General features: G+C 42.3%; 1 protein-coding gene across 5 annotated transcripts in view; it reads right to left on the reverse strand.

Annotated features, from left to right (window-relative positions):
- Nucleotides 1-594: 594 nt before the first annotated feature.
- LOC138364932 (uncharacterized) overlaps nucleotides 595-20,860 on the reverse strand; it is a 98,087-nt gene continuing 77,821 nt past the window's right edge. For 2 of the 5 annotated variants that reach the window (XM_069325017.1, XM_069325016.1), the window contains exons 2-5: nucleotides 20,030-20,107; nucleotides 5,583-7,560; nucleotides 5,261-5,353; nucleotides 5,026-5,072 (exon numbers count right to left, since the gene is read on the reverse strand). In XM_069325017.1, the coding sequence (XP_069181118.1) occupies nucleotides 5,586-7,559 (1,974 nt within the window). In that variant the 5' untranslated portion in view covers nucleotide 7,560; nucleotides 20,030-20,107 and the 3' untranslated portion in view covers nucleotides 5,026-5,072; nucleotides 5,261-5,353; nucleotides 5,583-5,585. Of the gene's footprint in view, nucleotides 729-1,716; nucleotides 1,824-2,715; nucleotides 2,876-3,194; nucleotides 3,414-3,816; nucleotides 3,919-4,189; nucleotides 4,268-4,422; nucleotides 4,531-4,712; nucleotides 4,842-4,954; nucleotides 5,073-5,260; nucleotides 5,354-5,582; nucleotides 7,561-20,029; nucleotides 20,108-20,860 lie in introns of those variants that run through there. The other 3 variants (XM_069325018.1, XR_011228627.1, XR_011228628.1) reach the window with 3 other exon arrangements.

Below are 20,860 nucleotides of genomic sequence, written 5' to 3' on the forward strand. Positions count from 1 at the left end.
AAATAATATATATATAAATAATATATAAATAATATATATATATAAATAATATATATATATAAATAATATATATATGATAACCATCTTTGTAACCTATATGTAACTCCCTCTTTGTAACAAAGTTCAAATAAAACAAATATATATGTGTACATACAAAAGAATGGGGGTGGTAGAATATAATATTAGTGTTTAGTGAGTGACCACAAGGTCTCCTCTGAATACTTTTTATTTTCTTCTCCGAGGCTATGGGTCCCCACATTGGCACCAGAGGTCTTACTCACAAACTTTTTATACAATATATATATAAATAATATATATATAAAGTTAAAACTGGCTAGTTATACGTAGATATATGATAACTAACCAACCCTACCAAACCTAACCTATCTAACCTATATATATATATATATATATATATATATATATATATATATATATATATATAGGTTATATATATATATATATATATATATATATATATATATATATATATATATATATTATATATATACACATATATATATATAGGTTATATATATATATATATATATATATATATATATTTTATTAATTATATATATACATATATACACACAGAAACAAAGATTCTTCTATATAGACATTAGAGAAGATTCAGCGGTACGCCATGCACCAGGCTCGCCACCATTTTCAGTATTCGTCATATCCAAGTCTGCTGTGTGATGCACATGTCTTCTTGCTTCACCACCCTGTAATGAAATATTGTTTGTTACTAATTGTTTTCAATAATACATTATTTTATTATATAATATTTAATTTATTAATTAAAAACCTTTTCCATATTATAGAAAAAAAACTAAAACAAGAATCTATATAAAACTATAGAATAGAATAGAATAGAATAATAGAATAGAATCTATATAGAATCTATATATCATATATATATTTATATAAATAAATATATATATATAAATATATATATATATATATATATATATATATATATATATATATATATATATATATATATATATATATATATATATATATATGTCGTACCTAGTAGCCAGAACGCACTTCTCAGCCTACTATGCAAGGCCCGATTTGCTTAATAAGCCAAGTTTTCATGAATTAATGTTTTTTCGACTACCTAACCTACCTAACCTAACCTAACCTACCTTTTTCGGCTACCTAACCGAACGTAACCTATAAAGATAGGTTAGGTTAGGTTAGGTAGGGTTGGTTAGGTTCGGTCATATATCTACGGTTATTTTAACTCCAATAAAAAAAAATTGACCTCATACATAATGAAATGGGTAGCTTTATCATTTTATAAGAAAAAAATTAGAGAAAATATATTAATTCAGGAAAACTTGGCTTATTAGGCAAATCGGGCCTTGCATAGTAGGCTGAGAAGTGCATTCTGGCTACTAGGTACGACATATATATATATATATATATATATATATATATATATATATATATATATATATATATATATATATATATATATATATATATTTATATTATTATATCCTGCATTATTCCAGCCCATTATTAGAGATAGTAGCCACCTTTTATTTTGGTTTTCTTTCATTATTAGTGCTCAGAAAATTAAATATATCTACATATTTAGTCAAAATCAATTACATTATTTTATCTTATTCATAGCATAAATGTTCACAAAGATTACTAAAAAGAGATTGAATTAGACTACAGCAAATTGGCAAACTTTACCTTGTATCTGTTTCCACCGTGTTTGTTTGGGGCGTTCTTCAACATATCAGCAATACTTGTCTCAACATCTCTTTCAGTTGCATTAGTGTGGGTGTTGATACAGGCTTCTGGAAATTTATAAGAATTAATTAATATATATAATTATAATTCACTTTGTCAGGAGACAAGAAGCCACAGAGTAATAACATTGTTGGCGTTCATTGAGGTGTTCCCCTGTTCTCCAGTCTTCCTCCGTCCCCTCGTCCCCTTTGTCCTCCCCAGCATTCTCCATTCCCCTGTCCCCACCATCCCCAGTCCCCTCGTCCTCCCCACCATTACCTTCTCCTCTGTTCCCTCATCTTCCCCACCATCCCCCCTCTCGTCCTCCCCACCATTCTAAACTACCTCATCCGATGCATTCCATAATGGTCTGATGCTTCCATCAGAAAATTGGGAACATCAAATGATCTGACGTTCCCAATTTTCTGATGGGAACATCAAATGATCTGATATTCCCATCACTGAAAAATAAGAACAGCTAAAAAAAATTATATGAAAAAATAGAAAATAAAATATACTCATGAAATGAACAGAATGGTTAACAACGCAGCTCAATTGCAATGCAATGTCACAATAACATTTAATAACAATAACATTTAAATATACTTTAAGATATAATCTAGAAGAAAATAAGGACATTGAAACGGTTCATGAACTCTATTTCAATAAAGGCCACTATGGGGAACTTTGAAAAATAGTTAATGAGTATAATTAGACAGACTTGTTGCTAGGCAGAGGAGTAAATAATGAGATATATGGCAAATTTTGCAAAATATACAATGAAGGTACACAAACATTCATACCCAAACAAAGCAAAGTGCTAGGTAAGAACAAAGCAGTTGGCCCGTAGGAGAAAGGAGATACCCACAAGACTAGAATACAAGTCATTAACAAGCATGCAAGTATAATACATAATACATGCAGACATATATAATCCAAAAAAATGTCAAATTTACGTACTTATTATTACATTACAAATATCCAAGGTTTTGAAGACACGTTTCCTCTTGCGCCCAATGAGTGAATACTGAGACCAGACCCCATAGGTCCCTATCCTCTTCATCATTCGTCTCACTGTGTCTCCACAGTTTGCACCGCCCATTTGTGACAGCGTCTGGACCTGTTAAAATAATGCACAAGCTGTAAGGTAATAGAGAATAATATATATTTTTCAATCTCAACATTAGATTTTCTAATTTCCAACTGTATTAAATAAATAGCATTAAAATATTTTCCTTCTTAACTATTACAAAAATCCACGAATTTGAGTAACTTTTGCTTTTGTTTTATTTGTACCTTAAACATAACACTGAACAATCAATTATGTGCCACCCCACCTTCCTTCATCCGCAAAAAAACTAATCAAAAGACATGTACAAGGCTAAAAAAATTAAGCAAGACTTACCATACTCATGCTAAAAGAATTAAGCAACACTTACCATACTCTTTTTATATTCACTGTTAACTTTTAGCTCGTGTGAGACTTTCCACCTGCTCAACAGTTTCAAGTGGGGATGGAAGAATGTCTTCCAGGATTGGTATATCTCCATGTGTTTTTGACATATGGGTTTCCGTCATTTTGACAATATTCAGGATATCCCCTGATAAAAATGTCAATTTTGATAATTCCTTCATTATGTATTCCATTTTTTCTGTTACTGCAAAAAAAAAAAAAGGCTTACTAGAACAAGCATTTAGTGTTGCATATATATGATATATGTATTGATCCTTAGTGGATCCTATTTTAGTGACAGACACATTGGTGTCAGGTCACTGTCAAATGGGCTACTGTCATGTAGCCTTCAATTATGTAACCTCTCCCATTCTATGATAGGGGTGACACAGGGCAGCATCCTTAGACCCCCTCCTATTTGTTATATACATCAATGATCTGCTTTATGTCTCTAACATGATTAAACCTGTATTGTTTGATGATACTACCATCATCTACTTAGTTGCTTTACAAGAATGTAAAATTTCAAGTCTGTACTCTCCCTCAATGTATTTTCTTGTATGTATAACAAAAAATAAAGAATCAACACATAATAAATCGGTACTTACTAGATTTTTCGAAAGGAGAGCTTTCAGTTCTGTCTTGTCTTGGAGTTTGAGGGGAAGGTTTTGTACTCGGCCTGTAGATAGACTTGCTGGTTCCACAAGATTCTGTCAGGGGTGGAAGCGTATTAGCATTGTATAGAAAATATTTACAAAATAGTTTTAAATACATAAAACTACAAATAGTAATTATTGAATTATTACATTAGCTTATAGCTTTTATGAATGCATTAAAAAATTTTGTTTCACACAATGGAGCGACACCATTTAAAGTGTTTCCATCACCCTGAAGGCTGGTAAAAATATATTACATTAAAATCATACACAAGTACGTTACTATCTGTGTATGTAAATGTTTCTCCAGTTACTTAAAGCTTACCAGTTCTGTCTTGTCTAGGAGTTTGAGGGGAAGGTATTTTACTGGGCCTGTAGATAGACTTGCTGGTCCCACAAGATTCTGTCAGGGGTGGAAGCGTATTAGCATTGTATAGAAAATATTTACAAAATAGTTTTAAATACATAAAACTACAAATAGTAATTATTGAATTATTACATTAGCTTATAGCTTATCATACAAAAAGAAATAAAATGTTTTCAATTAAATTAAATTACCTGATTCCTGTATCATATTATTTTGATGTTCATCTAGAGTCAGCTTACACTCGGCAGTCTTTCGGGGCATGGAAACAGTTACTTTTCTTGGTGGTGAATCTTCGCTGTCTGAAACAAAAACGTTTAATGCATTCAGAAAAGCTATTACCATATATCTATATATATATTTTAATATATTACCTAGCAAAATATATTACCTAGTAAATAAGATTATTTGTTCCATTAAGCCAATCATGTTTCATTTTTTTAACAATTATTTTGAATAACTCTAAACATTCATTCCTACATACCTCCATCCACATCATTTGGTATTCTTCTGTATTTTGCTGCCCTATGGTGATGACTTGTGTCTGTGTCACTTTCCATATTTGACGTTTCTTCTGCCTTTTTAAGGTGTTTTAGGGCAAGTTCCCAAGTACCTATAATAAAAATTAGAGTATATATAATTCATTATTACGAAACTTTGTATAACATCAAAACATTGAGAAATTTTTGATATAAACCATATGAATCAATGCTTGTATTTAATTACTATCAATGGAATAAATCTTGCTGATGTTGAAACGTCTCCATTTTGATAGGTCTGGTATTTCTCCTCTTTTGGCTTTCGATGATTGGTTTTCACGTGGCCAATAGCCCACGTTTGATCCCTAGAAAGGGGACATATATTTGTAAATATATGTATATGTAAATGTATGTCTCATAAATCGAGGCCCCACTGTATTTCATATATTATATACATATATATCTCTAAATCTATCAACATATATCATATACACATATTTTAAATACTAATGTTTTAATTTTGCAAATAAACAATATATATATATTGACTTACATCAGATGCACTAAACATCCATTTGATATGGATGATTGACAATTCTCCTTCTTCATCTTCCACAACGATGTATTTATTTTCAGATTCAGCCATCTACAAATTTAAACTGATTAGGGACATTTTCTGCAGCACATTATCAGTGTCTAAGAAAATAAGCAGTCACTAATTTTATATAGTAGTACTAAACAACAATGTTAACCTTAATTCTAATATGTTATGATGGTGAACAATACTTTTTACTAAAGTTAAAAGTTTGCAATGTAAGCAAAGAGTATTCCTACAGCTTGCACAAGAATCAAAAACATAATCACAAGAAACTTACTAGTCATAAATCATGTAGTATTGACAAGAAGATATAAGTACTTTCTGTTTTCTTGATTAACATTCCTCTTGTTGATGTGTTAATGCTAGATACTTTTTTTAAAAAGTCCTTACGTGGATTAACATTGAAGGCCCCAAATATTCTTGAATCACAAGGACTAGTAAATATTGGGCTTTGAAAAGGATATACCCTAACAATGAAGTAATTTTCTTCACTTCTTCGGCTGTGTACAGTCCTTAACACTTCACAGCAATTATATCCAGGTAACGAATATACATTGTTGGGAAATTTATGAGAAATTTTATTATCTGGAGATGTTTTATAAATCATGGTATTTTCAGCCTCCTTTATTCTTTTTGTAATTTGGACAATTGGATTTTTACTTGATCTGACCATCTTTTTCAGCTGATGCAAATAATTTTCAAATGGAAAAGCTGAACAACTGTCAAGAGTACCATGTTCCTCAGCATCTGCTGTTAGGTGAATCAAACTGTGAACATTGTAGACTAGAAAATCTTTCCCATACAGATCACCACACCTTGATACAAAATTCAGCAAAAGGTCATGAGCATATTTGCCGTATTTTAAGGACATACATGTGGGCGAAACAAGAAAACTTATACCAACACTGAGAGTAAGGAAATGATCATACATCTCTTGGGGTAGAATACCTTTCAATACAAGCTTTCCTGTGTAGAGAAGAAACTGTCTGTATTCAGTTGCCTTCCATCTGTCAATTTCTTCCAAACCTCGTGGTTTACGTGCAAAAATATTGGGCACAAAATCTTTTATGCTCACTAATCTAGCACTAATTTCAGAAATCTGGCGGCTACATAATTTAAATGTGTTTTTCCGTATCCAGGTGACAAGAAGTCGCTTCATAACACCAAGGCACACCTGGTGCATATAGTCAATGGGAAACGCTGCAATTAAGTCTATGTTCAAGTCACAGAATGGTGATTTACCATGATGATGTTGCGAGTTAGATTGATTACGGAAGCGTGTGTCTGTTCTAATGGTTAAATTTGTTACTTCTGGATATGTCATTTTCCCCATCCAAGTACCTTTCTGTTCACATTTGTCACAGCCATAATAACCTGAAAACAGTTTTATGGACTTCACCATAGCCTTAGCAGGTGCATCACAAATTACACATTGTAATTTTATGTTGATAATTCTGTTACCATACTGAATCCCATGCAACAAAAGGTCATCCATATCAGATATAAAATCATATAAGAAATTTAAATCGCTTGGCTTAGAACGTCCATACATGAGGACAACTGGAAAGACTTTCAAAGGTTTAATATTCATTACTGCACAGAGAACTGGCCATAAAGCATCATTTTTGCTTCTAAATATAGGAAGGCCATCAATGTTACATGACAATAATAATTGTCTCAGTCCTTTTATAGTTGCTTTTGGATATCTACTTATGTTTTTTAACAGTTCCTCTTTTAACCCAAAGTAGACATATTTCATTCCAGATTTTTGCTGAGTTTCTATGTACCTTTCAGAACTGATTAGTGTCCGAGCTGTTTTTGGTAAGTAGTCAATTCCCATTTGCCTCAAAATTTTTAATAATTCATCAACAGCATTGTGTGTAACACCATTCTTGTTTACCCACTGAATTAATAAATTCTGTGGGTAAACAAGTGAATGATGATTATCATGGTCATCATTCTCCTCCTCACTTTGAGAATTAGATAATACATCATGAATATCAGTAAGATTCATGTGTAAATCATCAATTTCAGAGCCTAATCCATACTCTTGATTTGACTCAGCTTCAAAAGAACTAATGTCATTGTCTGACGACTCAATCTCTGAACTTGATGCTGCCTCAGTAAGATTAATGGGTTCACTAGTGTGTACAGCTGTATTTGGATGCATTTTGTGTATACGTTTTAGCCTTCTTGATACTTGCATCCATCTGTTGTTGTATTGGAGTCGCTTTTTTCGCTTATACTCGTACATTCTGTTAAAGAGTGTCAAATTTCTACATTAGACTACCATATTACCTATATTATTGTTAATAATGTATTGACAGATGCAATATGTATTAAAATTCTAAAAATGTCATTCATTATATACAATGTGTGTGATAATTAAAGCTGGTGCATATAACATCCTTGTCAGGCACATGCAAAAGTGAACACTTCCAGAATTGGAGACATGCAGAAATGTAACATGTGGAAATAGAGGCATGCCAAAACAAAGACATGCATAAATTCAAATTCTTATCTAAATAATTTCTAGTGATTATTATATAAATTATTCCATCAGTACTAGATCAAATATTCAATACCATCCTCCCTTTGGAAAGAGTAATCATGTCCTGTTGGACATTAATTATATGTTGAGATATAATCTAAAAGAAAATAGGGACATTGAAATTGTTGTTAAACTCTATTTCAATAAAGGACACTATAGGGAACCTCGAACCCTGTATTACAAGAGTAAGTGAAAATATTGGAAAAAATAATTAAAGCTAAATGTGAAGAACACCTGGAGATATGGTGCCCATATCTAAAGAATCACATCAACTAGAAAAGGTATAGACATGCCAATAAGTGGCTCCCAGGTTAGAGGCATAAAATGCCAAAACTAGATGGTAGAATAAAAGGAAGATATTGTAAAAGGTAACCAAACAAAGATGCCACAGAAATATTAGAAAATTAACTTTCGCAAGCAGCGTACTGGTAGACACGGTTGGAACAAGTTAGGTGAGAGCCCAGCAAACACAAATCATCTACACAACGTTCGCCTATCTCTTCCCATAGGTGTGGGAATGATTTGCATTGAGAATGGTGCAGGAGAGCCTTTGAGAAACTTTTACTCAAAAAATCCAAACACAAAGGTTTAATTATAAATTGCTTTTCTACAATTATTTTCTTCCAAATGTAAAACAAATAGTTTTTACATGTTTAAATATAAAATTTATGGTGTTTTTTTGTAAAATTCATTAATAAATTGTGAATGATATATATTGGCTGAGTGAAACCTTTAAAATCCATTTAGTTATAATATGAACAGAAAAAAGTAGTTTTCCAAATTTTCTAAAAATCGCTCTTTTTAACACAATTTGACTCCTCATGCATTCCACTAAACACTAATATCATGTTTAAATATATAATTTATGTATTATTCCCTAAGATAATTTATATAAATAATAAAAGTTGCTGGAAAGTGGTGAGAAAGAATCTGAAAACGTTTTGTTGTCTTATATTGGCGTGTTCTTATTAACTAGAGTGAGTAAGAGTGAGCGAGAGTGGGTAAGAGTGACTGAAGGTGAGTGAGAGTTCCAGAGAGTGTGTAAGTGTGAGTAAGAGTGAGTATAAGTAAGAGTGACAGAGTAAGAGTGAGTAAGGGTGACAGAATGAGTAAGAGTGAGAGTAAAGTGATTGAGAGTAAGGGTAAGTATGAGAGTAAGAGTGATTGAGAGTTAGAGTAAGAGTGATTGAGAGTAAGAGTGATTGAGAGTAAGAGTGATTGAGAGTAAGAGTGATTGGGAGTAAGAGTGATTGAGAGTAAGAGTGATTGGGAGTAAGAGTGATTGGGAGTAAGAGTAAGAGTAAGAGTGAGAGTAGGAGTAAGAATGAGAATAAGAGTGATTGAGAGTAAGAGTGAGTAAGAGTAAGAATGAGAGTAAGAGTGATTGAGAGTAAGAGTGATTGAGAGTAAGAGTGATTGAGAGTAAGAGTGATTAGGAGTAAGAGTGATTGGGAGTAAGAGTAAGAGTAAGAGTGAGAGTAAGAGTAAGAATGAGAATAAGAGTGATTAAGAGTAAGAGTGATTGGGAGTAAGAGTAAGAGTAAGAATGAGAGTAGGAGTGATTGAGAGTAGGAGTGATTGGGAGTAGGAGTGATTGGGAGTAAGAGTATGAGAGTAAGAGTGAGAGAGTGAGTATGAATGGGTAAGGGTGACTGAGAGTGAGTAAGAGTGACAGAGTATGAATGACAGAGTAAGAGTGATAGAGAATAAGAGTGACAGAGAGTAAGAGTGACAGAGAGTAAGAGTGACAGAGAGTAAGAGTGACAGAGAGTAAGAGTGACAGAGAGTAAGAGTGACAGAGAGTAAGAGTGACAGAGTAAGAGTGAGTATGAGAGTGAGTAAGGATGACTGAGAGAAAGAGTGAGTAATAGTGTGTAAGAGTGATTGAGAGTTAGTGAGAGTAAGAGTTAGTGAGAGTAAGAGTGATTGAGAGTAAGAGTGATTGAGAGTAAAAGTGATTGAGAGTAAGAGTGATTGAGAGTAAGAGTGATTGAACATAAGAACATAAGAACAAAGGTAACTGCAGAAGGCCTATTGGCCCATACGAGGCAGCTCCTATTCTATAACCACCCAATCCCACTCATATACTTGTCCAACCCGTGCTTGAAACAATCGAGGGACCCCACCTCCACAATGTTAAGAACATAAGAACAAAGGTAACTGCAGAAGGCCTATTGGCCCATACGAGGCAGCTCCCATTCTATAACCACCCAATCCCACTCATATACTTGTCCAACCCGTGCTTGAAACAATCGAGGGACCCCACCTCCACAATGTTACGCGGCAATTGGTTCCACAAATCAACAACCCTGTTACTGAACCAGTATTTACCCAAGTCTTTCCTAAATCTAAACTTATCCAATTTATATCCATTGTTTCGTGTTCTGTCCTGTGTTGATACTTTTAATACCCTATTAATATCCCCCCGGTTATGTCCATTCATCCACTTGTAAACCTCTATCATGTCACCCCTAACTCTTCGCCTTTCCAGTGAATGCAACTTAAGCTTTGTTAATCTTTCTTCATATGAAAGATTTCTAATTTGGGGAATTAACTTAGTCATCCTACGCTGGACACGTTCAAGTGAATTTATATCCATTCTATAATATGGCGACCAAAACTGAACTGCATAATCTAAATGGGGCCTAACTAGAGCAAGATATAGCTTGAGAACCACACCAGGTGTCTTGTTACTAACGCTGCGATTAATAAATCCAAGTGTCCGATTTGCCTTATTACGAACATTTATGCATTGATCCTTTTGTTTTAAATTCTTACTAATCATAACTCCCAGATCCCTTTCGCAATCCGACTTCGCAATCACAACACCATCTAGCTCGTATCTTGTAACTCTATCATCATTACCTAACCTCAGAACTTTACATTTATCAGCATTAAACTGCATCTGCCAATCCTTTGACCATTTCAAAACCCTATCTAGATCAACTTGAAGTGATAGTGAGTCCTCCTCCGAATTAATTTCCCTACCGATTTTCGTATCATCGGCAAATTTGCAAATGTTGCTACTCAAACCTGAATCTAAATCATTTATATATATTATAAACAACAGAGGTCCCAGGACAGAGCCTTGAGGCACTCCACTTACAACATTTTCCCACTCTGACTTGATTCCATTTATACTAACTCTCTGTTTCCTTTGGTATAGCCATGCCCTAATCCAGCTTAATATAGCACCCCCAATACCATGAGACTCTATTTTTTTAATCAGTCTTTCATGTGGCACTGTATCAAAAGCTTTGCTAAAGTCAAGGTATACAACATCGCAATCCTTACCACTATCAACTGCCTCAACAATGCTAGAATAAAAAGATAACAAATTTGTTAAACATGAACGGCCATTTATAAAACCATGTTGCGACTCAGTTATTAATTTATGTTTTTCAAGATGAAGACGAATTTTATTTGCTATTATAGATTCGAGTAACTTTCCCACAATAGACGTTAGGCTAATTGGTCGATAGTTAGACGCAAGTGATCTATCTCCTTTCTTAAAAACTGGTATCACATTAGCAACTTTCCAAAACTCTGGCACTCTGCCTGACTCTATTGATTTATTAAATATGGTTGACAGTGGGTCACAAAGCTCCTCTTTGCATTCTTTAAGCACCCTAGCAAACACTTCATCCGGCCCTGGGGATTTGTTTGGTTTGAGTTTTACTATTTGTTTAAGAACATCCTCCCTGGTAACTGCTAAACTCGTCAACCTGTCCTCGTCCCCACCCACATAGACTTGTTCGGCTGAAGGCATATTGTTAAGTTCCTCTTTAGTAAATACAGATACAAAATATTTATTAAAAATACTACTCATCTCTTCATCACTATCTGTTATTTGACCTGTCTCAGTTTTTAATGGACCTATCCTTTCCCTAGTCTTAGTACGATATAACTGAAAAAACCCTTTAGGATTTGTCTTTGCTTGCCCTGCTATGCGAACTTCATAGTTTCTTTTTGCTTTCCTTATCTCTTTTTTAACATTTCTAACCAGTTGTACGAATTCCTGTTCTAAAGTGACCTCCCCATTTTTAATCCTTTTGTACCAAGCTCTCTTTTTACCTATAAGGTTCTTCAAATTCTTTGTTATCCACTTTGGGTCATTAGTATTCGATCTATTCAATTTGTATGGTATACTACGTTCCTGTGCTTTGTTTAGAATATTCTTAAATAAGTTATATATTGAATCCACATCGAAATCCCCATTTAAGTCACCTATCGCTGGGTTCATGTCTCGCTCCAAGACCGGCCCACACCCCATACCCAAGACTTTCCAATCAATTTGACCCAAAAAATTTCTTAGGCTATTAAAATCAGCTTTACGAAAATCTGGCACTTTAACAGAATTTTCTCCTACTGGTCTATTCCATTCTATGCTAAATCTGATTTCTTTGTGATCACTGCTCCCTAGCTCACTCCCTATTTCGATGTCATTAATTTGCGTTTCCCTGTTAGTTAACACTAAATCTAAAATATTATTTTCCCGTGTTGGTTCCTTAATGTGTTGCGTAAGAAAGCAATCGTCAATTAATTCTAGAAAATCTTCTGCTTCACTATTCCCTGTTTTGTTCAACCAGTTTATTCCGCTAAAATTAAAGTCACCCATGACATAAATACTGTTAGATCTAGATGCTCTAGATATTTCATCCCATAGATGCTTTGCTTCCATTCTGTCTAAATTTGGTGGCCTATATATTACTCCTATTATAATATTATTAGCTTTTTCGTTTAATTCAATCCAAATAGTTTCTGTGTGTGGCTCTGTTTTGATTCCCTCTTTGAGACTACATTTCAAATTGTCCCTAACATATATGGCTACTCCACCTCCTCGTCTAATATATCTATCTGTGTGAAATAGTTTAAATCCATATATTTGATATTCAGCTAATAGTTCTCTATTTTCTACATTCATCCACGTTTCGGTAAGTGCAATAATATCTATTTTTTCTGTGCAGACAAGAGCATTTAATTCGTTAATTTTATTTCTTAGACTTCTACTGTTAGTGTAATATACCCTAAGTGAATTGTTATTTTGCGGACCTTCTCTTTCCCTGGTCGTTTTGCCAATTCCTTTCTCCCACAAACACATACTTTTATTACCTCCTTCCTCCAAATCAATTCCCATACCTCTATCTACTAACAGTTTAAACCCAAACAAACACCTCTAACCACTTCTTCTAACGAGTTCGCAACAGCAACAACCCCAGCTCTCGATAGATGCACCCCATCACGAGCATACATTTCATTTCTTCCATAGAAGTGTTCCCAGTTGTCTATGAAAGATATTGCATTTGATTTGCAATATCTTTCCAGCCGGCAATTGACACCAAGTGCCCTTGATATCCATTCATTTCCCACTCCCTTTCTTGGAAGAATGCCACATATGATCGGGATTCCTCCCTTGCTCCTAACTAACTCTATGGCTGTTTTATACCTCTGAATCAGTTCCTCACTCCTAACTCGACCAACATCATTTCCTCCCACGCTAATGCAAATAATGGGATTGTTCCCATTACCAGCCATAATATCATTCATGTTGTTTATAATATCACCAATGCCAGCTCCGGGATAGCAAACCCTTAACCTGTTCCCCCTATCTCTAGCACAAAACGTTCTATCCAAATACCTTATCTGGGAATCTCCCACAACTAATGTTTGCTTAGGTACTTCCTTTACCCTCTGAGGGGCCTGCGCTTCCTTTCTCTTCGTTGCTTTCCCTTTTGCGCGATCCACAGTCTCTCCACAGCACTCGTCCTCCAAAACGTCAAATGAATTAGAGGTTGCTATGGCGTTTGAAGGCGGCTTTATCAAAGTCTTCTTAAGGCCCCTGTCTTTCACAACTCTCCAAGACGAGGTCCCTTTACTGCTGGTCTCCTCCTTCGTTACTTCTCGTTGTTCTTTAAGCTGACGCACCTCCTCCCGCAGAAAGTCCAACTCTGTCCTCAGGGCTCCCACTAGAGTCACCAGGTCCTTAACTACAACTTCCATATTGCTATGATAATATAACAACACTCAGGAGCTCCGATTAACACAACCTCTCACTGTGAATTCACCTGACCGACTGAGTAAGAGTAAGAATGAGAGTAAGAGTGATTGAGAGTAAGAGTGATTGAGAGTAAGAGTGATTGAGAGTAAGAGTGATTGGGAGTAAGAGTGATTGAGAGTAAGAGTGATTGGGAGTAAGAGTGATTGGGAGTAGGAGTAAGAATGAGAATAAGAGTGATTGAGAGTAAGAGTAAGAGTAAGAGTAAGAGTGATTGAGAGTAAGAGTGATTGAGAGCAAGAGTGATTGAGAGTAAGAGTGATTGGGAGTAAGAGTGATTGGGAGTAAGAGTAAGAGTGAGAGTAAGAATGAGAATAAGAGTGATTGAGAGTAAGAGTGATTGGGAGTAAGAGTAAGAGTAAGAATGAGAGTAGGAGTGATTGAGAGTAGGAGTGATTGGGAGTAGGAGTGATTGGGAGTAAGAGTGATTGAGAGTAAGAGTAATTGAGAGTAAGAGTATGAGAGTAAGAGTGAGAGAGTGAGTATGAATGGGTAAGGGTGACTGAGAGTGAGTAACAATGACAGAGTAAGAGTGACAGAGAGTAAGAGTGACAGAGTAAGAGTGACAGAGTAAGAGTGACAGAGAGTAAGAGTGACAGAGAGTAAGAGTGACAGAGAGTAAGAGTGACAGAGAGTAAGAGTGACAGAGTAAGAGTGACAGAGTAAGAGTGACAGAGTAAGAGTGACAGACAGTACGAGTGACAGAGTAAGAGTGACAGTGTAAGAGTGACAGTGTAAGAGTGACAGAGTAAGAGTGACAGAGAGTAAGAGTGACAGAGAGTAAGAGTGACAGAGAGTAAGAGTGACAGAGAGTAAGAGTGACAGAGAGTAAGAGTGACAGAGAGTAAGAGTGACAGAGAGTAAGAGTGACAGAGTGTAAGAGTGACAGAGTAAGAGTGACAGAGAGTAAGAGTGACAGAGAGTAAGAGTGACAGAGAGTAAGAGTGACAGAGTAAGAGTGACAGAGTAAGAGTGACAGAGAGTAAGAGTGACAGAGTAAGAGTGACAGAGTAAGAGTGACAGAGTAAGAGTGACAGAGTAAGAGTGACAGAGAGTAAGAGTGACAGAGAGTAAGAGTGACAGAGAGTAAGAGTGACAGAGTAAGAGTGACAGAGAGTAAGAGTGACAGTGTAAGAGTGACAGAGTAAGAGTGACAGAGTAAGAGTGACAGAGAGTAAGAGTGACAGAGAGTAAGAGTGACAGAGTAAGAGAGTGAGAGTGATTATGAGAGAGTTAAGAGTGTGAGGTGTGAGAGAGTAGCAGGCCAGGGAGGCAGGATGTGTGGTCACAGGCGAGGCCTAGGCCTCGTGATCTCTAATGTTGGTTTTTATATATATATGGGATTTTTTGTCCTGTTTCAAATTATAATTATTTAGCAGGAATGTAATAAGATATTGCACAGTATTAATGTGACAATAATATATGCATTATTTCCTTGATAATCAAACTTGTTGTTCAAAGATAATATACAATCTTTGAAGGAAACATTTTGAGAGCGCGAGCTGGCAACACTGGGCTGGTGGGTGAGAGAGACATATGGTTAGTTTTGCTCAGACCTTCAGTGGTGAAGGGTGTGTCCCAGCTGGCCGCCACCAGCCGCCACCCGCCGCCACCCGCCACCCACCACCAGCCGCCACCCGCCACCACCCACCACCTGCCGCCACCCGCCACCACCCACCACCAGCCGCCACCTGCCACCACCCACCACCCGCCGCCACCCACCACCAGCCGCCACCCGCCGCCACCCACCACCCACCACCAGCCGCCACCCGCCGCCACCCACCACCCGCCGCCACCCGCCACCACCCACCACCTGCCGTCACCCGCCACCAGCCACCGCCACCCGCCACCAGCCACCGCCACCCACCACCGCCGCCACCCACCACCGCCACTCACCACCCGCCGCCGCCACCCGCCACCACCCACCACAAGCCGCCACCCACCACCGCCACTCACCACCCGCCGCCACCACCCACCACCCGCTGCCACCCACCACCAGCCGCCAGCCGCCACCACCCACCACCAGCCGCCACCCGTCACCACCCACCACCAGCCGCCACCCGCCACCGCCACTCACCACCCGCCGCCAGCCGCCACCCGCCACCCACCACCAGCCGCCACCACCCACCACCCGCCGCCACCACCCACCACCAGCCGCCACCCGCCACCAGCCGCCACCTGCCACCACCCACCACCAGCCGCCACCCGCCACCCACCACCAGCCGCCACCCACCAACAGCCGCCACCCACTACCAGCCGCCACCCGTTACCACCCACCACCAGCCGCCACCCGCCACCAGCCACCGCCACCGCCACCCGCCACCACCCACCACCAGCCGAAACCCGCCACCACCCGCCACCAGCCACCACCCACCACCGCCACTCACCACCCGCCGCCACCACCCACCACCAGCCGCCACCTGCCACCACCCACCACCAGCTGCCACCCACCGCCACCCACCACCAGCCGCCACCCGCCACCCACCACCAGCCGCCACCCGCCACCCACCACCAGCCGGCACCCACCACCAGCCGCCACCCGCCACCACCCACCACCAGCCACCACCCGCCACCAGCCACCGCCACCCGCCACCACCCACCACCAGCCGCCACCCGCCACCCGCCGCCACCACCCACCACCAGCCGCCACCTGCCACCACCCACCACCAGCCGCCACCCGCCACCCACCACCAGCCGCCACCCACCACCAGCCGCCACCCGCCGCCACCCACCACCAGCCACCCGCCACCAGCCGCCGCCACCTGCCACCAGCCACCGCCACCCACCGCCACCACCCACCATCACCACCCACCACCACCAGCCGCCGCCGCCACCACCACCCACCACCACCACCACCCATCACCGCCGCCGCCACCACCACCCACCACCACCGCCGCCGCCACCACCCATCACCACCGCCACCACCCATCACCGCCGCCGCCACCACCACCCACCACAGCCGCCGCCGACACCACCGCCACCACCCACCACAGCCACCACCACCCACCACCACCGCCACCACCACCCACCACCACCAGCCGCCGCCGCCACCACCACCCACCACCACCGCCGCCACCACCCACCACCACCAGCCGCCGCCGCCACCACCACCCACCACCACCGCCGCCACCACCACCGCCGCCACCACCCACCACCGCCAGCCGCCACCACTCATCACAGACGCCGCCACCCGCCACCACCGCCAGACACAGCCGCCAGTGTCCGCCACCGCCGCCACGGTCCGCCACCGCCGCCACTGTCCGCCACCGCCGCCACTGTCCGCCACCGCCGCCACTGTCTGCCACCGCCACCACTGTCCGCCCGCCGCCACCACTGTCCGCCCGCCGCCTCCACTGTCCGCCCGCCGCCTCCACTGTCCGCCCGCCGCCTCCACTGTCCGCCCGCCGCCTCCACTGTCCGCCCGCCGCCGCCACTGTCCGCCCGCCGCCGCCACTGTTCGCCCGCCGCCGCCACTGTCCGCCCGCCGCTGCCACTGTTCGCCCGCCGCCGCCACTGTCCGCCCGCCGCCTCCACTGTCCGCCCGCCGCCGCCACTGTTCGCCCGCCGCCGCCACTGTCCGCCCGCTGTCACTGTCCGCCACCGCCACCACTGTCTGCCACCGCCATCACTGTCTGCCACCGCCACCACTGTCCGCCCGCCGCCACCACTGTCCGTCCGCCGCCTCCACTGTCCGCCCGCCGCCTCCACTGTCCGCCCACCGCCACCACTGTCCGCCTGCCGCCGCCACTGTTCGCCCGCCGCCGCCACTGTTCGCCCGCCGCCTCCACTGTCCGCCCGCCGCCGCCACTGTTCGCCCGCCGCCGCCACTGTCCGCCCGCCGCTGCCACTGTCCACCCGCCGCCACTGTCCACCACCGCCGCCAAAGCCGCCACGGTCCGCCCGCCGCCACTATCCGCCACCTCCGCCACTGTCCTCCCGCCGCCACTGTTCGCCCGCCGCCACTGTCCGCCCGCCGCCGCCCTGTCCGCCCGCCGCCACTGTCCGCCCGCCGCCACTATCCGCCACCGCCGCCACTGCCACTATCCGCCACCGCCGCCACTGTCCGCCCGCCGCCACTGTCCGCCCGCTGCCACTGTCCGCCACCGCCACCACTGTCCGCCACCGCCACCACTGTCCGCCCGCCGCCACCACTGTCCGCCCGCCGCCGCCACTGTCCGCCTGCCGCCGCCACTGTCCGCCTGCCGCCACTGTCCACCACCGCCGCCAAAGCCACCACGGTCCGCCCGCCGCCACTATCCGCCACAGCCGCCACTGTCCGCCCGCCGCCACTGTCCGCCCGCCGCCACTGTCCGCCCGCCGCCACTGTCCGCCCGCCGCCACTGTCCGCCCGCCGCCACTGTCCGCCCGCTGCCACTGTCCGCCACCGCCACCACTGTCTGCCACCGCCACCACTGTCCGCCCGCTGCCACCACTGTCTGCCCGCCGCCGCCACTGTCCGCCCGCCGCCGCCACTGTCCGCCCGCCGCGACTGTCCACCACCGCCGCCAAAGCCGCCACGGTCCGCCCGCCGCCACTGTCCGCCCGCCGCCACTGTCCGCCCGCCGCCACCGCCACCACTGTCTGCCACCGCCACCACTGTCCGCCCGCCGCCACCACTGTCCGCCCGCCGCCGCCACTGTCCGCCCGCCGCCGCCACTGTCCGCCCGCCGCCACTGTCCACCACCGCCGCCAAAGCCGCCACGGTCCGCCCGCCGCCACTATCCGCCACAGCCGCCACTGTCCGCCCGCCGCCACTGTCCGCCCGCTGCCACTGTCCGCCACCGCCACCACTGCCACCGCCACCACTGTCTGCCACCGCCACCACTGTCCGCCCGCCGCCACCACTGTCCGCCCGCCGCCGCCACTTTCCGCCCGCCGCCGCCACTGTCCACCACCGCCGCCAAAGCCGCCACGGTCCGCCCGCCGCCACTATCCGCCACAGCCGCCACTGTCCGCCCGCCGCCACTGTCCGCCCGCCGCCACTGTCCGCCCGCCGCCACTATCCGCCACCGCCGCCACTGTCCGCCCGCTGCCACTATCCGCCACCGCCGCCACTGTCCGCCCGCCGCCGCCACTGTCCGCCCGCCGCCACTGTCCGCCACCGCCGCCACTGTCCGCCACAGCCGCCACTCTCCGCCGTACAGCCTCCCCTCTCTCCGTTAGTAAATAATTATAATTGTTAGTAAATAATAAAAGAAATATAAATTATTAGATTTTTTTTACCCTTAAATTGGTTTTAATATTTAAATTGAAAATAATAATATAATATAAAATATAATAAAAACAATATAATATAAAATATAATTTAATTTCAAGAAATTTAACTTTAAACACAAAGATGTGAAAAGGGTTCAGATTATTGGCTCAAACCTTTCATAAGAGATTCATATTGGTATATGAATGGATTATGAATGACTCATGTTAGGAGTGTAAAGTTGCCACAACATCTCAAATTAGTGTTAGATACATATGTCTTGGTTATAAGTTTTGGAAACCTATTTAAGTCCACACACAATATCGTACCTGATACGATAAAACAAACGTTTCCAATACTTTCAAATACTTTCCAGATATGTTGTGGCAACCTAAAATTGTTTGCTGGGAGGGTGGTGGAGGCCAAAACCATAATCATAATCATCTGTATCAAACCTTATTACAGGTAAAACCAGTAGGCAGTCTACTGTATTTTATCAAACCCTTATTAGAATAATAGATCTCGTAATAATTTTGCAAAAATAGTGGCATTTACTATTTTTAAAAGATTATTAAAAAATTTACCGATATGGTGCATTCGGAAGACAAACCCAATTTTTCACTTTTGACAATTGAGCACCTGCTACATCCAGATTCTATGGAGGAAAGGAAGGACGATCTTACTGGATCCCATAGCCTCTCCAAGGCACAAACCAGGCTTTTACACAACCCCCCCCCCTGCACCCGAGCTCAATTGTCAAAAGTGAAAAATTGGGTTTGTCTTCCGAATGCACCATATCGGTAAATTTTTTAATAATCTTTTAAAAATAGTAAATGCCACTATTTTTGCAAAATTATTACGAGATCTATTATTCTATAGAATAATGCATATAAATAAAAAACAAGTAAATGTAAATAATTTTACCTTGCACCTAGATCCACCAAGCCTGTATGGCGCGCGTTACAGTACTTCGGAAATCTAGAACTATCTAGAATCTCTAATCTGCAATGAAACAATACATATTATTGCACTTACCAAAACATGGATGAATGTAGAAAATACAGAACTATTAGCTGAATATCAAATAAATGGATTTAATCTATTTCACACAGATAGATATATTAGATATTATATTATATTCCTTTCCTCCCTAGAATCTGGATGTAGCAGGTGCTCAATTGTCAAAAGTGATAAATTTGGTTTAACATACACGCCATAGACCGGCTTGGGAAAAAAGTTCGTAAAACCCAGGGGCCATAGACCGGCTATGAAAGAAAATTTGAGAAAACCCTGGGGCCATAGAACGGCTATTTAATCCCCTTGAACGGACCTGTGCATGGACCACTGAGGCATCGAAAAAAAACACGGGCCATAGACTGGCTTGGGAAAAAAAAATTCATAAAACCCAGGGGCCATAGACCGGCTATTTAATCCCCTTGAACGGACATGTGCATGGACCACTGAGGCATCGAAAAAAAACACGGGCCATAGACCGGCTTGGGAAAAAAAGTTCGTAAAACCCAGGGGCCATAGACTGGCTATTTAATCCCCTTGAACGGACCTGTGCATGGACCACTGAGGCCTCGAAAAAAAACACGGGCCATAGACCGGCTTGGGAAAAAAAAGTTCGTAAAACCCAGGGGCCATAGACTGGCTATTTAATCCCCTTGAACGGACATGTGCATGGACCACTGAGGCATCGAAAAAAACACGGGCCATAGACCGGCTTGGGAAAAAAAAGTTCGTAAAACCCAG

This window comes from Procambarus clarkii, chromosome 15 (assembly GCF_040958095.1).
Source record: "Procambarus clarkii isolate CNS0578487 chromosome 15, FALCON_Pclarkii_2.0, whole genome shotgun sequence".
Classification (NCBI taxonomy): Eukaryota; Metazoa; Arthropoda; class Malacostraca; order Decapoda; family Cambaridae; genus Procambarus; species Procambarus clarkii.